Consider the following 19828-nt stretch of genomic DNA (forward strand, 5'->3'; position numbering starts at 1 on the left):
TACCTACCAAAGACGGCCCCCAACAAACCAGTCCTCGTCACCTGTGGCTGAGTGTCTGGCTGAAATGAGCCACCCCTTGGTACTATCATACTGCTCTACCCCATGCTGCGAATTGATTGCTCCTTGGCTGAGCCCATCCAAACTGTCGTTGACGAAACGGGAGCCCGTCGTCATCTTCATCCTCATCATCATAGTTTCGGTTCCGGAAACCTCGAGGAATTCTTCCCATTCTGGCCCCATCGCCATCCGGCATCCTGTTCCTGTTCCTATTCCTATACATAGGCATACCATGCCCATGAAGCATGCATCTATCCGAGCCTTCATCAGCATGCATAGGACAACCAGGATGGCTGCAGGTATGCTCATCGCAGAATCGCGAGTCGCCGTCTCTAATCCCGCGGGGTCGTGTATTCCTTGGGCGAGGACACCCTTCTATAGGACACTCGTGATCAACGCAAAACTGGGATGATCGGGTCCTAGGGGCTGGACAGTTGGGGACGTGGCAGACGTGGTGTTGGCAGAATGGACTGTCGTGCTCAGGTCTTCGGCCACATCCTCTTCTGTCGTGGATGCCTGGACACATATCATAGGGATCCATCCCTTGGGATCTAAGTCAGCAGCTGTAACAGAATCGATCAAGTGAACTCACCGTCGTCGTAGATGGGATATCTCATCCCTGGGGCCGGATATCTTCTTCCTCCATATCTAGCCCCAATATGTCTACTATAGTGACGACCGCAAAACCTACCCTCCTCCACTTCAGCGTCACAGCCATCATAGGCACACTCGTGCTGCGGACAAAACTCCCTCCCAATCTTTCTCATGCGGCAGTTCCAAGTCCGGCACGTATGCTCCCTGCAATACTCACCAGGCGTCTGCCTCCCTCTTACACAGCCTGGCTCGACACACGTATGCGCTTGGCAGAAAGCACCCCTCTCGCGACCATCGTCGCAGTCATGTGCCTCGCAATAGTGCGCACCACAGAAAGGTGTGGGATGTCCATTCTCGCGAGTATGGCAGAGGCGTGGACAGTGCGGTCTAAGACATTGACGATGACGTTCGCAGAAGCGTTGAGGATCGTTTGGATCTGTGCCTGGAGCAAAGGCACCGCAGTAAGGCTCGTTGCAAGTGTGGGATCGACAGAACACACCAGCACCGCCGTCTCTAGGATTCCGACAGCTGTCGTATTGACAGCGGTGATCGTCGCAGAGCGGCAGGTATTGATCGTCTTGTCGTGATCTCAGATTCTGACAATCCTGATATTCACAAAGATCTGTAGTTATTAGCTTTGAAGTCAGAGAGTGTGAGGACTGTCTTACGAAGCTGTGGGCAGTATCTGTATGCCAACATATCTCCTTGCTTGACATCCAAAGTACATCTCGTTCCATTGTCTATTGCTTGACAATGAATGTCTACCTAGTCATTAGCCATTTGACCCTGGTTAGGAAGTGGTGATAACAACTCACGCCGAGCGCAAACAGAGGCTCTGGGTAACTTCTGCTCAAGGCATGCTCTCCCGTTCTGAATTTGCCAGCACGCATGGAACTCGCAATAAATTGACGGATACATCCGCCCATTCACCTGAATTCTGACTGCAGGATTGCGACATATAGTCCCTGACGCCGCACAGGTCGAATCCCAGCCGCGCCTTAGTTCATATGGTATGTGATACATGTTGAAAAGGGGTAAAGTGTATTGTCTCGCAGCACTTCAGGCCCAAGCCCAAAAATCAGGACCAAGACGGCAATTTATAACCTCATTTATCGTGCTCATGCGGCTCTGCCTTGACCTGAACGTCCACGGCACGTATCACAAGATAGAGAGCCGAAGTCATGGGCTGCCACCAACGTGGATCTGTATCACTACCGATGCAGGACACACGGCGAGCTGCATCGTGAAACGAACCACTGGGATGCCCTTGCAAGCTCCCGGCTGCAAGATTGCGAATAGGCGACTCAGGCATTTCAACCTTGTGGCATGAGTAACCTCACCCACGATGGCAATCTTCAATCTTGACTCATCATCAGTAGCACGGCATATCACAGTACCAGAGTAAAATGGTTGTTGAAGTTTAGGGATGATTCAATTGTCTATCTCCCGCTGTTTCCAGTCATCGTCTATCATTTCACCTCCTAATTCGTGGTATCATTCCCAGCCAGACTTCCACTTCACTACACTGTCTCTGTCCCTCCAGTCTCTCTCCCCCTCCCTCCTCTTTCCTTTAATTCAGCCGTCGAGGCTTTCTTATCTATAGAAGAATAAACTTTTCTTTTCGCGCGGAAAGGAATATAGCCAACTGCGCCTAGCACCCTCTGATGCGTACCTAGTTGCCATGGCTCGCTTTAGAGCAACTGGTCCACCGTCAAAATCAACATTTATAAGCATGAGAAAAAGTAAACAGAAACACCAAACAGTTCTTTGAGCCTAACAAGGTTGTGCATCAAAAAGAATCCCACTGTATGTGGTCGTCTTTTCAAGCATATTGTGTAACGTTGTGCTACATAGACTCTGCCACTGCTGCCTGAAGTCCTTGCAACAGCGCTGCCTCCGCAGCATTGTCGTGCATGTGTTGATCCATCTGTGTTTGCGTATCTGGAACTGGCACCTGACCATGTGCGGGTAAATTAGGCGTGGCGTTTGCAGGTGGAGGAGGAGATGGGAACGTGAGCTGAGTATGCGGAGCAGGCGGGAAGTGAGGCTGAGGATGGTGTTGAGTAGCTGGTTGAGGAGTTGGTGTATGTTGTGGCGGCGGGGAGTGATGTAGCTGTCCGACGGGTGTCGACGTATGGGAACGAGCTTGAGCAGCAGCCTGGGCGTGGGCGGGAGAGTGCATAGCACTGTGCTGCTGCTGAGGTAGTTGCTGCTGCTGGGATCGCGGCGTCTGAGGCGACATAGACATTTGTGATTGAGGATGCGCTGTTTGATGGGGTGACTGTTGTGTTACCGACATAACGCTTGGCCTTGACTGCGGCAAAGTCGACGGTGGATATCCCGATGAAGTGGCTGGGTTATACGAATGGGCAGCTGCTTGATTGTGCACCTGGCTTTGCTGCGACGACACTGCCTGGGCCGCATTTTGAGCAGGCGTCATAACCCCTGAACCAACGGCTGATGCTGGTGTTCCTGCAGCCCTTCCCTGCCCCTGTGGAGAGTTATGCAACCCTCCAGCCAGTGTCATGATTCCCTGAATCTTAGCCTGGTCCTCCTCCGAGGTCATCCTTGCGCGTTCTTCAGCCTCCTTTCTCGCTGCCTGTGTGGGAGCTCGTGTCTTGAGTTCTCCAGTGACTGCCTGGAGATAATATGGCATCTCAGAGTTGGTCTTGAGGAAGAACAATTTGAGGTTACGAGCCTTGTCCTTGAGCTGGACTTGTGTCCGATCTTTGAGTATATCTGATACCGTGCCCTGCGCCCCAAACAAGGTGAGTATCTGACTCCAGTGGGGCCCTTTGACCAAGTCTAAGCCTGCCATGAGAGCCTTCTCTTCGTCCTGAGTCCACGGCCGACGTGTTGAGTGGATTCCTTCTCTTCTTGTATGAGATGCATTCTTGGAGAGGGCTGCTTGACGAGCCTTGTCGTACAGCAATGCACTTGAGCAGGTTTGATGTGGTGGGAGCTGATGACCCGGTTCTTGAGGTGGTGGTTGTGGCTCAGGGATACTTTGCGTAAATGATGTATAGTACGGGTTCTGGGCTTGTTGTTGTTGGAGCTGGTTTAGATATGTTTGGGCTGCGTTCACATTAGCCAATGAGCTTTGTCTTCTTCTGAGACCTAACTCACTCGTGCTTGTTGGGACTGTAGGCTGATAGGGTACCGGCGACAAGCCATGTAGTGTAGTCTTGACATAGTGATCTGTGCTTTGGGCTACCAGCGCCTCCAGCTCCTTGTAATCTTGTTGGGTGCATTCCACTTTGCCGTTTGTCTGAGGAGTCAAGGTAGGTTCCTTCTCGGGGCTCTTGGTAGGCTCGACTGCGGCTGGCGGTTCGATTGTTTCGGCGACAGTGGGTGTTTGCTCAGGCTGAGGATTTGCCTCGGCAGGGGCGGCAGTGGTATCTTCAGTCAGTCCAGCCAAAGCATCCTGAACAAGTCCAGAAGCTGTCTTCTCAAAGAAGGATGAGAGATCGTCCAAGTCGAGATTCGCATCGCCGGTCGTATCGCCCAAGAGGTCGACTGCAGTCTCTTCGCTAGATCGCATAGGATGGCCTAATCTTGATCCAAGGTCTGACATCAACGCGAGCCGTGTCTTTACACATGTCGAGACTTGACGCAATAAATCGTCGACCTTATACTTTTCTCTCAAAACAGCTAGTACTGGTGAGTAATAAGCTCTACTTCGTTGCCGACAAATCACTCACCAGATTCGGTAGAAGCTCCACCCTCGAGAGACGTTTTCCTCGCTCGGACGGAAGTGATGAACTCAGAATCGGCAGGCGTAAGATCGAGCCCGTTATGAAGCCCCCGTAGCTTTTCCTCCATGCCCTTGATTAGTGCCTCTTCCAAAACCTGCTCCTTGGATTGTTCCTGGGTTTTTGTAGCAAGCGCATCGATGGCTACTTGGGTTTTGAGGGAAAGGTAGAGATCGAGCGCATCCGAACCAAGGTCTGAAACTTGGCCTCTGAAGATGGCATGGAAGTGCTGATGAGCTTCGGAATAGGATGGCGTGGTTTGTAATAGCCAGATACCGAATTGAGCAAGGTTCGCTAGGTCGAGGATCGTGCGGGATTCGTGGTCGTGGAGGTCTGGGTCGTCGGCTGATAGAACAGGCCCCGAAGAGTATATTTGCTTGATCTGCGCAAAAGAAGCTTGGAGGTCGCGAAATGACTTTGCGTGTTGTGAATCGACATCTTGGATAGGTTTTATCGAGTCGTCGAATGATTGCGAGAATAAGAGGAGGACAGAAAGTGCCTATCCCACCCATGTAAGCGCTGTGGTATCTCTCAAGTCGCGCCACCTACCAAGTTACCAAGCGCATGTCGACTGGCTTTGCGCAAATACTTCTGAGGGTCGGAGAAGAACGAGACTGGGGGGGGAGAAGGTGGAGGAGGTGGTGGAGGCAGGTTATGGTCGGTAATGCCATCAATTTCCATAGGATCGTTTGAGGTACCGAAGACGAAGTCATTGACATTGCTGAGCGCATTCTGTACGAGAAGCGCAAGGCCATCTTCGAGTTCTTCTTCAGCGCCTTGAGGAAGATCGAGTGCATTCTCAGAGGGAGGTTCGGCTTCAGTCTTCACCCTCTTAGATGGGTCGTCGCCCTTAGACTCGTCTTCGAATGGTCGTTTAGTCGCAGCTTGCATGATGGAATCGAGGTCGAGCCCGAGGCCCTCGAGAATGTCAGCTTCATTAGTGGGCTCCTTCTTGATCCCTAGAGTCACTACAGTCAGCATTGAGCAAGGTTTGTCCGTCGCGACAGATGTCTGCCGGGAAGCAGCGGGACATGTACGCACCCGTCGGGGACATTCCCGCGTTGAGCTCTGGCTGGCCAGGCTCAGCCATTATTTCGACTTCACTAAAGCATAAGCAATGAAATGAGTGTCCAATGGTAGGTTTAGAGTATCTCTCAGGGATAGGCGCGAGGCGTGGTGCTGTTCGGCGCGGCGGCGTAGTCGTCGATACGGCGGATGATGATTGTTGGAAGTTTTTGCCCTCCAAAACGGCCCTACGAAATCTACTATCGATACACAGAAGAAAACTGGGGCGGCAAAACTCCAAGAAGTCACCTCAAAACAGAAGAACCTCGGTGATGTATGCATGCAATGAGGGCAAGTATCAAGCTGGCGTTCCGCTGAATCACTGAAGGTTCATGTTTGTGTTCAATTATGTTGTTCTTGGATCAAAAAATTATGCTTTTCTGGTAGGTCCGTCAAAGGTTGGCCAATACTTGCATCAACTGAAGATTTTTTGACATGGGAAGGCGGGGATCGGCCATTGCCAGCGCCGATTTAGATTGATGGAGACAATGGCTGGGGATTGGGATTCTGAGGTTTAATTGGTTACAAAGAGGCCAAGCTCTCCAGGGAAAAGCTTTGTTAAAAACTGCGATCTTAAGTTCAATACAAGAGACGTGATTGGCCATACTTCTCCGTGTAAGTGACGCCGTCTATAGGTTGCCGCCTTTACCTCCAAGCTTGAAGCCGTGAAGAATTGGAAGATTCACAAAGAGTATCCCTACACTTTTATGCTCATTGCACTACCAACATAGAGGGATATTCAACGGGGTACGTTAGGCTGTGCCGATCATTTCTGGTCTTGCAATTCCAGGAGGAATCTTCCAACGACAGAATAGTATATGCCTTTGAGGATATCTGGAGCTTCCCTGATTGAACGGCTAATTGAACTAGGCATAAAAGCGGCCTTCGTTATTCGAGGGCCTGGGCCTAAGGGCAGGCAACTGTGGCTACGTTCAGGAGTATTCTAATTCTATGCCTCGAGAAAAAGACGTTAGGAGTGCTAAGAAACAGAAGTGTCAGGATAACACTTGCGATCTCGTTGCCATGTACTTCGTGTCAAAGAGCGGGACAGAAGACAGCCCAGGAACTGGGAACCGGTGCTGGTAGCCGCAGTTGTGAGTATGGGAATCGGGTACAGGTGCACTGCACCAGTGTCTCTATAGTAGACAGGTAGAAAGGGACGTTATTTCGCAAACCAGATACTCCTAGTGGTGCTATTTTATAGTTAACAAGTTTTACTCATGGCCGAGTCGTCGTTCATGGCAATAGGAATAGCGAAGCAGTGCTGATGCACCTTCTCTCATATGTCCGTAGTCATGTTTTCTTCAGGGATTTCATCATAGCATCCAGTGATGGTGATGAGTGAGATGTTTTGTATGATATACAGCGAAAGGCAGAAGTTGATGACAGGAAACTCAACAGATGATGGGGTCTATAACGGTGCGAAGGTGCCAGTAAAGTGTAGCCGGCTCTGAGTCGCTGGGGCAGACGTACAGTTGTCTAAGTGTGTCCCTAAGTTATGCGTTTGCTTCTGATCTAGTTCACCATTCTCAGATTAAGAGTTGAAGCTGTTGCTATGAAAGATGCTGATAACATCCTGGAGTGGGAAGCAAGATGATGCTCCGAACCAAGCAAAGAAACCGTGGAAGTTCTCGCTATCGAGTGTGAGTATAGACTTTCTTTTTAGGCTAGCTTTACTTCTTCTTAAATACTCTGCGTTCTGTGTTGTTCGTTCTTCATAACGGTGACAGGTAATAATGAAATAACAACCTGTTAAAGCAGATTGTATAAGGTACCTAGCCTCGATGACAACATTCATGTCTCTCCTCAGCGGCTAAGAGGCCTGTGGTCAGAATGATTCAAGGTGCATGAACTCTTCATACCACTTCGAAAATAGTTCCGGGTCTCCCAGCCTCAGGTCAGAAGACAAGGCAGTCATAGACTGCAATCCACCCTACCTCGACTCTGCACCTGCTCAATTAAATCATCTCGTGTTAACGGCCACCCGAGCTTGCCTTACCTACCAACCTACAGACCCAAAGCTGAAGGTTGTTGGTTTCGTCCTCGACTTTGAGGAAAGAGATGGCATGGGCTTTTGTTTATTCACCTCAGCGAGAGGAGCAATGCTTGACTTGACAGCTCCATCACCATTTTCTTTCTTTCAGCCAGACTCGGAACTCACATTTGAAATTACTATAACCATTCTATAACCCTGACGGCATCCCCATCGAGCATATAACGCAATCATCATGTCATGCGGCGCTAATGTACCACCTCCTGTGATACTACCACCTCCTGTGATACCACCACCTCCTGTCCATCTCAGACGAAACCATGGGCCACACAGGCGTGCTCGACCCCTTAAGAAGGCCATCTATATCGCTCTGCTGTTCATCTCCTTCATCGCTTTTATCGTGATGGCAATTGTCGTTCTAGTTGCCTTCTTCAAGGTCCCCTCCAGCTAGCAATCCAAAACGGTCCGTTTCATTCTCATCAAACACAAGCGTGACTAGCTAACCTGCCTCTGTTGTAGGTAACTTCTGGATACCAAAAAGCAGCGGGTATCTGTCTCGGCATAGACATTGTCCCCTCATCGCCAAGTTCTGAGTTAACGAGGTTGTTGGAGAAGAATATGACTGCCCCAAGTCGAGTGCGTCGCAGTCACTACTAGCCGATCCTACATGTTTTCAGTGGAGGACGCCGAAACTCAACATGTATTATTTGAGTAGACCTTAATATTAAAGCTCTATCAAAACGCCAAGAAACTGACTGCAACCCTGTGCTTGATTTCCTCCCACGTAATCTATCGGTATTCCTTGGAATACGTCTAGTGGAGGTAAGAAAATGCAGGATCTCTGTTTAAGTGAATAATAAACTGAGGCAAGTTTGATATATCTTGGTAGGCCTTTAGACCAGTTTATTTTGGTATCCTGGCTAGATGTTGCAAGCTTTCTGTCTCGTAGGGATATGCCCAACCTAACCCTTGATGCGATGTACATCATATTCCAAACACGTCATTACGTAGCCATCATTAATTAGTTATCAAACCATAATCATTCATCCGTCCATCCATCCATTCGACCAACACTCTCTTCCGGATGCAGCACAGCTGCCCAGCTCTACCAAGGAATGTATGTCCAAACCGTGAACCAGCATCCACTCTAGGGAGCAGCACCGAAGTGCAAGAAAGGAAATAATGAGTAAATATTAAATGCAAAAAAGCCGACCCAGATGAAACGCCAAATCCGGTAGGGGTATCATAATATGCGCGCGAAAAAAGAGTAAGTGCTGTATCTCTGTGCATTTGTTTTTCTTTCACATCCACACAGCAAAGAAGAGCATGACAAGGACCAGGGCAATGCTGGTATAAGCAACGTGTTTCCGCCCTGAAGCTCCACTGCCTTCTTCGCTGGTAACAGATCGTGAAAATACAGAGCTGGTGCCGTTGTTGATGTAATCGAGTACGTCGTTGGAAGAAGATGCCAGACCGAAGAGGAAGCTCATGCCACCATGCGCAAGGGCCTTGACATTGAGAGACGCGGTCTCTAGGATGGATACTTTTGCGCTTGAGTCGATCATTTGCGATAAGGCGATTTGTCGCACGCGGTCTTGGGCGTGAATGTCTCGGTCGCGGTTAGGCAATTGGGAAGCAACACCTAGACGATGTTAGTGTTTTAAGCTTAAAGAATGCGCGATTGGAGTATCTCACCATGTGTCGCGAATTGAGATGTGGGAGCTCTGTTATTCGAGATGTGAACTTCAGTAGCACATGCCAAAGCCATAAATGCGCAGAGCAAGATGAGAAGCGAGATTGGCGAGCGCATCGTGGGCCGATATAAACGATACCAGAAGCTTTCCAGAAAGAAAAAAAGATCAAACGGATAGGGCGTAGTATAAAGATAGTGATCCAAGACAAGAGAGCTTTATGTCGCAAACGATCGATCGACAAGGCAATTAACCCTTTATGTCTCCCTTCCTTCCAAGGTTTCCTGTCCCTTAGACTACGACAAAAGCCAAAAACTGTAACGAAGGTTGGGTTGTTTGTAACGAAAGGTGACGAGGCCCCCGATTCAAAAAGTCCTTGTTCGAAGCGGGTGGGTATTCCCTCCTGGTAGCCTCGCTGGTGCGCGCAGCCCGAGCTGAATAACCGTAAAACCGTAAAGGAAGTTGAAGAGAAAACGATTGGACGGGCCGGCCACGCGTACGACGGCTTAGAAAGAGGTGTGATGAGCTGAGGAGTGTGGGTGGGCGTTCCGATCGTGGGGGGGTGATTCGGGTCCTGCTTAGGGGCCTTTTCTCTTTATCGGGAGTGAGCTGATTGGGAGATGGCGAAAAGAGCTTCCTGATAAGCTTCAAGGAGGAGAAGTCAATTTGTTGTTGATGACGAAAAGGAGGATAATGCGAGGAACGAATAATCAATTGATCGATCGGACTGGGGAAGGGTAGGGGAGAGTCAGATATTAAAGTAGTTCAAGCTTTTTTTTTTCGCTTGCTCTCCTTGTTTTTAATAAAGAAGTGGATTAGATTTTATGATGGATGTTGGTTGACCCTTATCCTCATCTTCTTCATTCATTACTGTACATACATACTGCCCGTCAATCAATATTGGATCGACCCCCCTGCAAGCTCTGCTCTGCACCATTTTTATCCACATCCCTTTCCTTGATTCGAGCTACGCAAGTTTGCATATGTACCAGTATGCAGCCTTCTAAGCTAGAGCTCAAGTGGATCATCCCATGGCCATTTCCAGTTTGGTATCCCGATAAAACAGTTTCAACCGATTGGACACTCTCGAGTCTTCTTCCTCTCTTTTTCCTGATTTCGTACCAAGAAAAACCCTTTACGGCGCTAGAAAGACCAAGCAAGCAAGCCTTGTGCTAGTGTTTTCCTTTTAGTGGGACGTGCTACTGAAGTTGAGTCAGATGCGTTCTTTCGTTGGGCGGGCAGCCTTGCATGGGATGGAAGAGGAAGAAGTTCTACAGCCTGGAGAGCAGGGGATCGAGGGATCGAACAGGGCTGGGATTGTGCCAATGTAACGCTGAGTTGCATACTGACGACACATTCAACGTTCGGGCAGTTCTTGATCAAGCAGAACAGGTCTCGTTTCTGTGTTATCGTGGGTATAATTACAGACTGCAGTCTATTCAGAAAGTCCCTCGGGTAAGGTACAGTACATAGTAGGTAAAGCCTCAGGAGGTTTGACGACTCATGGCACTACACACAAAGCACTTGTTTTGCCACAATGCCCCTGAACTACTGGCGCTGCTGCCCACTGGCCCGAAGCAGGAGACGAGGCTGATCTTTAGCTGTCAAACCAAGCCAAAGAAACAAGAGGGAACCATCAACATAAACAAAACCCCTCATGTTGACCCTCTTTTTAGCTTTGTCGCCCTCTCCCTCTCTCTGCCTCTGTCCTATGACTGCGCGATTACCGCGTGTCCTCTCTCCTCTCAAAGTTTCTCCTGTTTCTTCTCTGCCTACTCACCTTACATACTGGTACTCCTCTTCCATCCAGACCAGTCTAATCCCCCACATTCCCATAGGTCATGACGTACGCCTCGAAAAATTGCAACACGGTCCCACCATTGCGCCGATTGGATGACCCGTAACTTACAGACCAGGGCATCCTGACTGAGTTTGTGTCTGGTCTGGTGAATATGTACATACCCAGTGGTAGCGACCTGTCGGAGGATAAACGTTGTAATAATGGTGATCTCTATCTGCATCTGTATCACAAGAAAACTGTCAAAGTCACAGCTTGCAGGATATCCTTGGCACATGCGAACGTACAGTGCAGTACGTCTCCTCAAGGGGCTGTTCATCTTATCCTATCCCATTCATCCATGGATGTCTTGAAACGGTCTTGCATGATGCTTAACTCGGCAAGGCCCGAAAATCGGCAAGATATCGCTATTATGAAAACATCATGCGTTGTTTCCTACTGCTGCGTTGATGTTTTTCTTATTAGTCAAGACATCAAAAGTCTCGAATCCTTCAAGTGTTTCACTTCCACGCTTGTCTCAAACACACACACAACCAACGTGAGGCAGACAGGACCCTTTGAGCTGAAGCGAAGCTGAACCCTGCATAAATTCCATGCATGCATTCCAGTGATTCCAGTCAGTCAATCAATGTCGAGGTAAAGTCAGGTTAGCTAATGATATGATGAAGTCTCATTCAATCGTAAATCGTGCATAATTCCACATGACCAATCCTAATCCTAATCCTAATAACCAACCTCGTTTCGTCAAAAGTTGATCATGATAATTTCTTTTCCATTCCCACCTGCTCCCGGCAAATAAATTCAATGTTGGTATAAGTCAGCCTCATATGCCGTGAAATCAGCCCTGCCTCAGATAAATGAAGCACAAATTTGCTGACCGCATGCGCGATGCAAACAGAAGGTAATAAATGCCACCTCGTTTCATCTCCCCAATCCTAATAAAAAGGATTCGGTCCCCACAAGCTCATCAAAGTCATCATCCCAGGAGGACATCACATGTCTTCACGTGGAATCCCATTGGCCCACGGGGTATTGCGCTACGCTCGTGTGCTGCGTATACGCGATATTGCGAGGCCATGAACCCTGAGTCCGTATCTGTTGAAGACCGACTGACCCTACGCTGTGTATAGCATCCATGTCGGTTTCGCTGCTTCCTGTCGTCCGGCTTACTTGTGAATATCCTCCACTGCTGCCATTTCGGCTGTGTTCATACGTCCGTGGTGTCCCATAGGTAGTGTTGGATCCTCCAGGCGGACTGACGCCCATCATGCCATCACCAGCAGCCTGAATCTGCAAACCCCCGAACGAGGATTCGAGATCGTGGGCGTACTGATGTACGCAGTGTGGCTCTGAAATACCACAAACTTCAGTCAGAATCTGATAAATGCGCTGTTGCACTTCAATCGCTGGAGGTCGGTCGTATGGATTCATCGCCAGCATACCCGTCACGACGTGGAGCATAGGTGTTACACCCTTGAGAATATTCGCGCCATCTTTGCTCGACGATGACTTTCGAGACGCATCTTTGGCAAGACCTGACATCCACGCTTCCACCTGTCCTAGGTTCTTGTGGAAAGACGTATCCAACACCGCACCGCCTCGGCCAGCCGTCTTGTGTTTCGCTGATCGAAAGGTCGCAAACTTGCTCGTCGTCCGTTTGACTAGGAATGATAAAAGCTCCAGGATGATGCAGCCTACTGAGAAGATGTCGGCTTGCTGTCCGCTTAACTGAGGATTTGGCGCAATGAACATGGCTGTTGGTGAGCCGCTCGGGTCGTACGTCTGCACCATACCGAAATGCTCATCAGACGGGAATCTACCGGTTAGGCTCGTCGCTCCTGCAGGTCGAGACCACAGTTCTGGCGCGGCATAGTCGTACCGTTCACGATCAAACGACGATTTATCAGTGTGAAGAATCACGTTGTCGGGGGTGAGTCGTGTTGAGTCGGAGTAAAAGACGTGATTTTGGTTGGTAAAGAAGATGGTCGAAGGTTTGATGTATCCATGCGATTGATTCTTTCCGTGGAAGTCACAGAGTGTGTCGACAAGACACAAAATCCAGTTCATGACAAGCTCCCTCCGACGAGCTTTGGCAAGATGTTTGAACTGTGATGGTGTCGTCGCCAGGAATGACTTTAGAGTAAAGTCACCTGCTGGCGTAAACAAAACGTATCCATATCCATGCTGCGTATACGACGCCCAATACGAGATCATGTGCTCGTTCTGCAGGCCCTTGATCCCATGGACAGCATCGAGAAAGTCTTGCACGGGCATAGTCCCAGGTCCGTTACCCAGCACGTACCGTCTCCGATAAAAGACTTCCCCTGGAACATTTGGAAGTCTGACCTTGTCGTTTCCGTGCGACTTGTGCGTCGGCAATGAAGGCTTCTCGACGACGTCTAGGGGTACTACTTCGTTGTCCTTGTACGCCACATGGTTCCCTCGCTGCAAGGGCTTAAGAAGGTAGTGAAACTGGCGTTGGTAAAACTTCTTTTCGACTTTCTCATCACGAGTTGCTGTCAACAAGAGGCGATCCACGTCCTCGAGGGCAATCGGTAGCTCAGCGTCATCCCAGCCATCGTCGACAACACCGAAGATCTGATCCGGCACACCAAGGTCGACAAGAATGAGGAACAAACGAGGCGCATCATTTCGAATGCTCTCCCAGTAGGTGCGCTCTGTCAAGTCCTCGCCGCCAAATGCGACTGGACGATCTAGGCGCTCAATCTCATCCGGGAGGAGTTGGCTGGCGACATAGGACCGGGTAACGGTAGCTTCGATGCGAGAGTCAACCCACCACTGTCCCATTGTCGAAACGGCTCACTTGATGAGATGAAAGGTAGGAGAAGACCCCTTGCGGTGCGATGTTTGTGATTTAGAACTGCATCTGTGGTTGTCGATAGAGAAGTTGGGGGCCGATTATATAGCAGTTGATTGAGTCTCTCATAAGGTGACGGACACTAATAAAGTGTATCTCTCGGCGACTACCTGGGTTGACGGTTGAGTTTAAGCAATATGAGAGTTTGATAGGTCAGAATACTCGGCGAGACGGTAGCAGTGACAGTGGCAGTGGCAGTAGTTGCAGTAAGTTATAGTTGCAGTTGCAGTTGACAGACAGTTGACAGGCTAGGAGCAGGGGACCTGAGTAGTTTCATATGAAAGCATGTATGATTCAGTTTGAGTTGAGTTGAGTTGTACTGTATGTGATGTTCAGGGATAAGTGAGAAAGTATCAGGGTTCGCCTCATGGTTCAAGGCGTGACACGGACACGCATGGACATGGCTAGGTAGGCCCAGAACAAAGTCCGTAGGATGAACTGAGTGACAAGTGAGCTGCAATTGGGTTCTTCAAGCTGGAGGAGTTGTATGTAGTTGCAATGAATGTAAGAAAAGGGCGTGGGAGAAAATGGAGGACGGATTGGACTGGCTTGGACTGGCTTATCTCTGCAGCCAAAGTGGGATTGCCCGCTCCGTGGCTGCGGGCTGGCCTGGGCTGGGTGCAGAATGTGATGGCGGCGTGATTGGATTGGTGGAGAAGGGTCAGATAAGGTAGGCCTAGCCTCTAAAGTGAAGTGCAAGCACCTTTTTTTAGTGTCTCTCTGGGGGGAGACTTGGGTGACACTTTTGAAGATCGAGTTGGCATAGGGCAAATCATCTTGTTGAATTGCAGCAGCATTACAGACAGAGAGTGTGTTGTGCCATGTATGATGTAGTGGCTTGCTGTGTGACTAGACGATTGTCTGATTTCAGATGATCATGAACATCTCTCAAAGGATTAACCAACTCTCTAACTCCTGGGTCTAGCTGTAGCGGGCGTTTTATGTCGCAAAGTAACGGAACCAGCGGGCGTATTACAGCACAACGGGTCGTCGGTCCCGATTCGATTTATAAGTAGTTTGTAGTTAGTAGTAATTAATCTTGCAGCCAAGGGAAGCAGGGGCTTTGATCCAATGCTTAATTGTCGCGTGCTCATGTTCCAATATCGGATCCAACGTTGATGGACTACCTACCTAGCTATAGTACTAAACAATTCAATCAATATCAGCCAGACACAATGACAAGCACTCGATCGATTCACATCTCGAGTGTACCTATGTACGGGCACCTGCTGAAAATACTTCCAAAATCGATCCACCCGTCAATGGATCAAGGTGCAGCTTCTGCGGGCGTAGGCAAGGCTCAAGTGACATGACGTTTAGGTGTTTTCCCCCCCCGCCAAGCAGGGTCTGTTATCCCCACAGCCACTGACTGACTGACAACCAACCTACACCTACACCTACAGCACAGTAAACCAATACCAGCCTCTCTTTAGGTTCTCATCACTTACAAAGACAGCATCACGGGCAGAAAGAGACTTCATTAGGCTTGCAAACTTTCCACACTCTCGGGTCATTCCATGAAACCTCACCCGGCCTCGCTTCTTCCGTACTAACGGGCGCAATGTCATTTCCGTCACCGAAGGAGAACCAGGGCTGAAACATTCATTCCTGTGTCATACATACATACATTCTTACTACACATATTGTACCGTCTACTCTCTTCTCAACAGCTCCTCAGACTCAACAATAAGTACAGGCAACAGTCTTACCCCGTATAGAGCTCTCATCATGAACCATTCCTAACCTTTACCGGTATGTCCAAGCGACAGACAAATCCCATGTGGCCAACGGCCGTACAGCAACCTAAACAGCGCCCGCAGAGCTGCACAACGCCTCTTCCATCTCTCCAGCTCATGATGCGATGCGGTTCTCTGTACCCGGCCGCTCAACCCGACCTGTCCAGAGCTGTCAACGGTATTAAACTGTCTAAAGCCCGGTTAGCCAGGGGTCAATCGCTCGATCCCCTTTCTCCTCCTATAGGATTTCGTTCTCCCTCAAGGTCTATTACATGTTTCATGCATTTGTAAGCTTAGAAGTCGTTTTCGCTTAGGTTGTCACGCAAGTTTAGTGGTAGGCTGCGACAGGTTCTCATGAATGATTTGCCTATAAGAGATAATATGGATCGGTCCTCTTCCGACAAACTTGACAAGAGTCAAGAAGCCTGTCAGCTAGAATCGGCATATGCTCCATTGGCTATCCCTAGAACTCCATGAGTTGAATACCGTATTCTCATTCAGCCAAAAGGTTCCTCGGATTCACTTCCCCAGGTCACCGCTTGTGCTGACTCTATGTGTATTAATGCTCCAATAAACATACATCATCTAATTTCACATTATTATTTTTCATCCTCTCGAAACTTTACACTCTTCGTATTCATCAGACTGACGCCAGCGTCAAGTTCACTCAAGCTTTTGTCCCTCTCTCCCCACAAACGTCTTCATCCCACGGTCCACTCCCGCTGCCCATCGCGCAATGGTTTGCACTCCCACAGGCAACACGTTAAGCCAGTCAACCCAACGGGCGTATAATGGCATAGCAACTGTAGCACCCTTTCCACTATCAATGGCAGCCACAATCTCCTTGGCAACATCCACGGGCTCAACAACCGGCGCGATGAAGGAGTTGGGTGTCTGGACCCCATAGAAGAGCGGCGTGCTCACTTGACCAGGTGTTACCAACACTGTTCGGATCTCGGGATGGCTCTCACGTAGTTCCGCTGTCAGAGATCGGTGCATGGCTGTGAGACCGGCCTTTGCAGCAGCGTAGTCGGTCAGCTGTGCGGCACCAACCGTGCCAATGACAGAGGAGACGTTGACGATGGTACCGCCCCTTCCACCGCGAATGATGGCAGGTAAGAAAGTTTTGAGGCAGTAGAATGGTCCGAGGAGGTTAGTCGTAAGACTCTTGTCAATCTCATCAAGCGACAGATCCAATAGAGTCTTCCCAATTACAATAGCCGCGTTGTTGATAAGCACAGTTGGCGTGCCGAGCTGGTATTTCATTAGTAACAAATCCCATGGTCTCAGAAGCTCAAGACTTACATCCTTTTCGATCTCGAGCGCAATCTTTGCAACCTGATCCTTGTCGCCAACATCACACTTGTAATACGTGACGCCTCTCGCCTCAGTATTCTCCATCTCGTTCACATCCAGCACAGCCACTGTCGCGCCGCGCATGCCATAAACCTCAGCAACGAGCAGGCCCATTCCACTTGCGCCTCCAGTAATGACAATTACCTCCTCGCTGAGATCAACCTCACGCGGGATCCCGTGAGCAATGCGCTGGTTGACCACATTGGCCATCCAGAATAGCGTCACAATGGTAGCCCAGGCAATAGAGGCCACCATGGGCGGCGCTTCCCATTTCACTGTCTGCGCACGGAAGCATAGCGGTATGATCCAGCAGACGAACGGGTGAAGAAGTGTTGTGTTGAGGACCTTGAGGAAGAGATCAATGGAGAGTGGCGCAAACCACGATTCACGCTGCGGGGGCCGGGGGTATTGTGTGGGCATGATGAGGATGATTCACGAGTAAGAATCAGGTGAGTTTTGTATATCTGCGAAGGAATTGAATGAGTGCAGAGTTCAAGATGAACCTTTTATGAGAGAAACGAAAAGGCCAGAAAGTGGTCAAGTTAGCCAAGACTCGATAAACGTTAGCATGTGGCAGTGAAACCCATCTCTAACTTAAGCGCCCAGCTTGCTACAAAACACGATTACCCCTGTCACCATGAGCCCACCTCGCCGAGGCTCTTAAACGAGAGCCTCCATTGACAAGGAGAAAATTCAACAAAGTGTGATAGTGATGAACAAGCCATTGGTAGAAACACTCCTGATACGATGTTTATATGCCCCGATTTATACTGATTGTTTATATACCTGAATTCCTCCTACCCAGTACCCTGCAAAGCTACATCATGACATACATAAATTTCCAACATGCATAATTCATTTCAATAGTAGAGTTAGTTTACAACTATAGTACAATGCACCAGCGCCGGTCTATATGCAAAGCCTCATCATGCCATCGTACATTCGCCATTTTTTTAAGATCTTCCTCGTCCAGTTCGAGGGACCGATTGAGGGGTATAGTCGCCGGTTCGAGGAATACGAGCTCGAGGAGTATAACCTTCAGATCGAGGACCAGGACGAGGCGTATAGCCCTCAGATCGAGGGGTATAAGCACGCCGACGAGGAGAATTCTCACCCCTAATCTCCAGGTCATCCCGCTCCTCTCTCTCACGGTTTCGCTCAACCGCCTCTTTCTTCCAGTCATGGTAACTGGGATCTCGTGTGATGCCCTCACGTCGCCACTTCTGCGGCGGCTTGATACCCAGCGCAGCCTTCTGCTCCCAGACTTCCTTTCCACGACGGAACCATCGCGCGTTTCGCTTCTCTTCCTCGTCAGGATTGGCCTGCCACTTGCTCCTCAGAATACGACGGATAGCCTCGGGCGTCACTTCGAATTTGTTCGATAGGGCTTCGGTGGTGTAGACATCGGGAAACTGGGCGTTGAGAGCCCGGATACCAGCCAGAGCATCAGGAGAGAGACGCTTTCGAGGACGCCAGCCTTCTGGGAATTTCTCCTTCAGAGCCGCTTTTTGGATTTTCCAGTAATTCTCTTTGGGTTGTGGTTGTAACGAAGAAGGACCCTTCATTCGTCGTTTGCGACTGCTATTGTGGTCGTTTGCCTCCCCATCGTCTTCGAGTTGCTGTCTCACGCTCTGGTTTCGGCGATAGTTCAGGGTCGTAAAATCTTCTGGCGTTTCTCTTTTCCTCCTCCGAGGTTTTTGGGCCTCGTTATTGGTGCCTGGTTGTGCTTTCCATGGTATAGACTCCGGATTTTCGTCCGTGGCGAAAGGGTCGTCGTTTTTCACCGCTCGATTCTCATCTTCTGACCGAATGTGAGAAAGAGGGTCATCATCTCTAGCGGCTTCTCCGGAAGCATCTTGTAGAGCTTTTGAAAGATGTAAAGATCGGGCCTGTCGCGCCAAGGCAAAATTATTCTGGTACAACGCCGGTCGAGTGCGGATCGGCAGACGGAGAAGGGAAGGCGATGCGTCGACTTTATGAACTTGAGATAGGCCTTGTACGAATATTTTCAGGGGCGTGACTCGACAGGTACAGCTCATCATGATAAGTTGGATCGGCGAGTGCGATCCCGAGAGTGACAAGAAAATGTGAACCAAATTTGGTCAATGGAAAGAGGCTTCATGATGGGAGCAAGGGTCCGGAAGTGGGGCCGAACATTGCGGGCTTGACTCGATTTGGTGCGACGGACTTACGTTGGTCCGCATCTCCCCAAACTTCCCTCTTGCGGCATGATAGTTTCATGATTTCAGAAGACGTCAACATTTTTGGATTTGGAGTTTATATATTTTTGACATATCATCTTAGATCCATACTGGTACTCGGCAAATAAACGCCAATGATCGAAAACAATGTGGCTTGGATCTACTATACCAGCAAGAGAATGAAGTGTCTCACTTACACTACGCCAAGAGTCAGTGTAATGCTGCATCAACTTTGTTTATAGGAGGCATCATATGAGTTCAAATATCTCTTTGTACTAATGAGCGCACAGGTATTTTCTAGCTATCAATCGATGTGGCACTCAACTTACTGTCCTAATTTTTCATGGCGACTTAATATAATGCTCGAAAGCCGCCTCATTGCTTTCTCCTTCAGGTATAAGTCGTATGATACGTTGCAGATCCTCTTTCATTTCCTTCGAAATCCCATAGTCTTCAGTATCAGGTTTATCGATGTGCCCGATGCTGTATCACATGCGCCCTAACTATTCTCCAATACTACCCAAACTACCATTGAGATGTCGTTGTCATTGATTCCCCTCACAACTTGAATTCCCATTCCAGGGGCGCTAAAAAGGGAACCATCCTCCATTTGTGGTGTTGGTGTGTTGCATAAAGTCTCGCCACTTCATCTTCGGAGTCACTCCTCCTCACTTTAAAACACATTGTTATATGCATCTCACAAGTCG

The 19828-nt window shown here is 49.2% G+C and overlaps 6 protein-coding genes across 6 annotated transcripts; all 6 read right to left on the bottom strand.

The window, feature by feature from the left end:
* Positions 1–85: 85 nt before the first annotated feature.
* On the bottom strand, positions 86–1674 carry FMAN_00450 (uncharacterized protein; the record flags this gene model as incomplete). The annotated part of the gene is made up of 4 exons (XM_041822303.1): positions 86–600; positions 650–1273; positions 1320–1412; positions 1467–1674. The coding sequence occupies 4 exons, from the start codon at positions 1672–1674 to the stop codon at positions 86–88; spliced, it is 1440 nt and encodes a 479-aa protein (XP_041687996.1).
* An 823-nt stretch (positions 1675–2497) lies between these two features.
* Positions 2498–5493, bottom strand: FMAN_00451 (uncharacterized protein; the record flags this gene model as incomplete). Its single annotated transcript, XM_041822304.1, has 5 exons — positions 2498–3726; positions 3778–4302; positions 4353–4902; positions 4953–5362; positions 5445–5493. The coding sequence occupies 5 exons, from the start codon at positions 5491–5493 to the stop codon at positions 2498–2500; spliced, it is 2763 nt and encodes a 920-aa protein (XP_041687997.1).
* Positions 5494–8762: 3269 nt separating this feature from the next.
* FMAN_00452 (uncharacterized protein) lies at positions 8763–9271 on the bottom strand (the record flags this gene model as incomplete). The annotated part of the gene is made up of 2 exons (XM_041822305.1): positions 8763–9103; positions 9157–9271. 2 exons carry the CDS (start codon positions 9269–9271, stop codon positions 8763–8765), a joined length of 456 nt encoding a protein of 151 aa, XP_041687998.1.
* Positions 9272–11952: 2681 nt separating this feature from the next.
* On the bottom strand, positions 11953–13758 carry FMAN_00453 (uncharacterized protein; the record flags this gene model as incomplete). The annotated part of the gene is made up of 1 exon (XM_041822306.1): positions 11953–13758. The coding sequence occupies one exon, from the start codon at positions 13756–13758 to the stop codon at positions 11953–11955; it is 1806 nt and encodes a 601-aa protein (XP_041687999.1).
* Positions 13759–16227: 2469 nt separating this feature from the next.
* Positions 16228–17340, bottom strand: FMAN_00454 (uncharacterized protein; the record flags this gene model as incomplete). Its single annotated transcript, XM_041822307.1, has 2 exons — positions 16228–16818; positions 16870–17340. 2 exons carry the CDS (start codon positions 17338–17340, stop codon positions 16228–16230), a joined length of 1062 nt encoding a protein of 353 aa, XP_041688000.1.
* Positions 17341–17873: 533 nt separating this feature from the next.
* On the bottom strand, positions 17874–18959 carry FMAN_00455 (uncharacterized protein; the record flags this gene model as incomplete). Its single annotated transcript, XM_041822308.1, has 1 exon — positions 17874–18959. One exon carries the CDS (start codon positions 18957–18959, stop codon positions 17874–17876), a length of 1086 nt encoding a protein of 361 aa, XP_041688001.1.
* Positions 18960–19828: the final 869 nt, after the last annotated feature.

This window comes from Fusarium mangiferae (genome assembly GCF_900044065.1).
Source record: "Fusarium mangiferae strain MRC7560 genome assembly, contig: FMAN_scaffold013, whole genome shotgun sequence".
Lineage (NCBI taxonomy): Eukaryota > Fungi > Ascomycota > Sordariomycetes > Hypocreales > Nectriaceae > Fusarium > Fusarium mangiferae.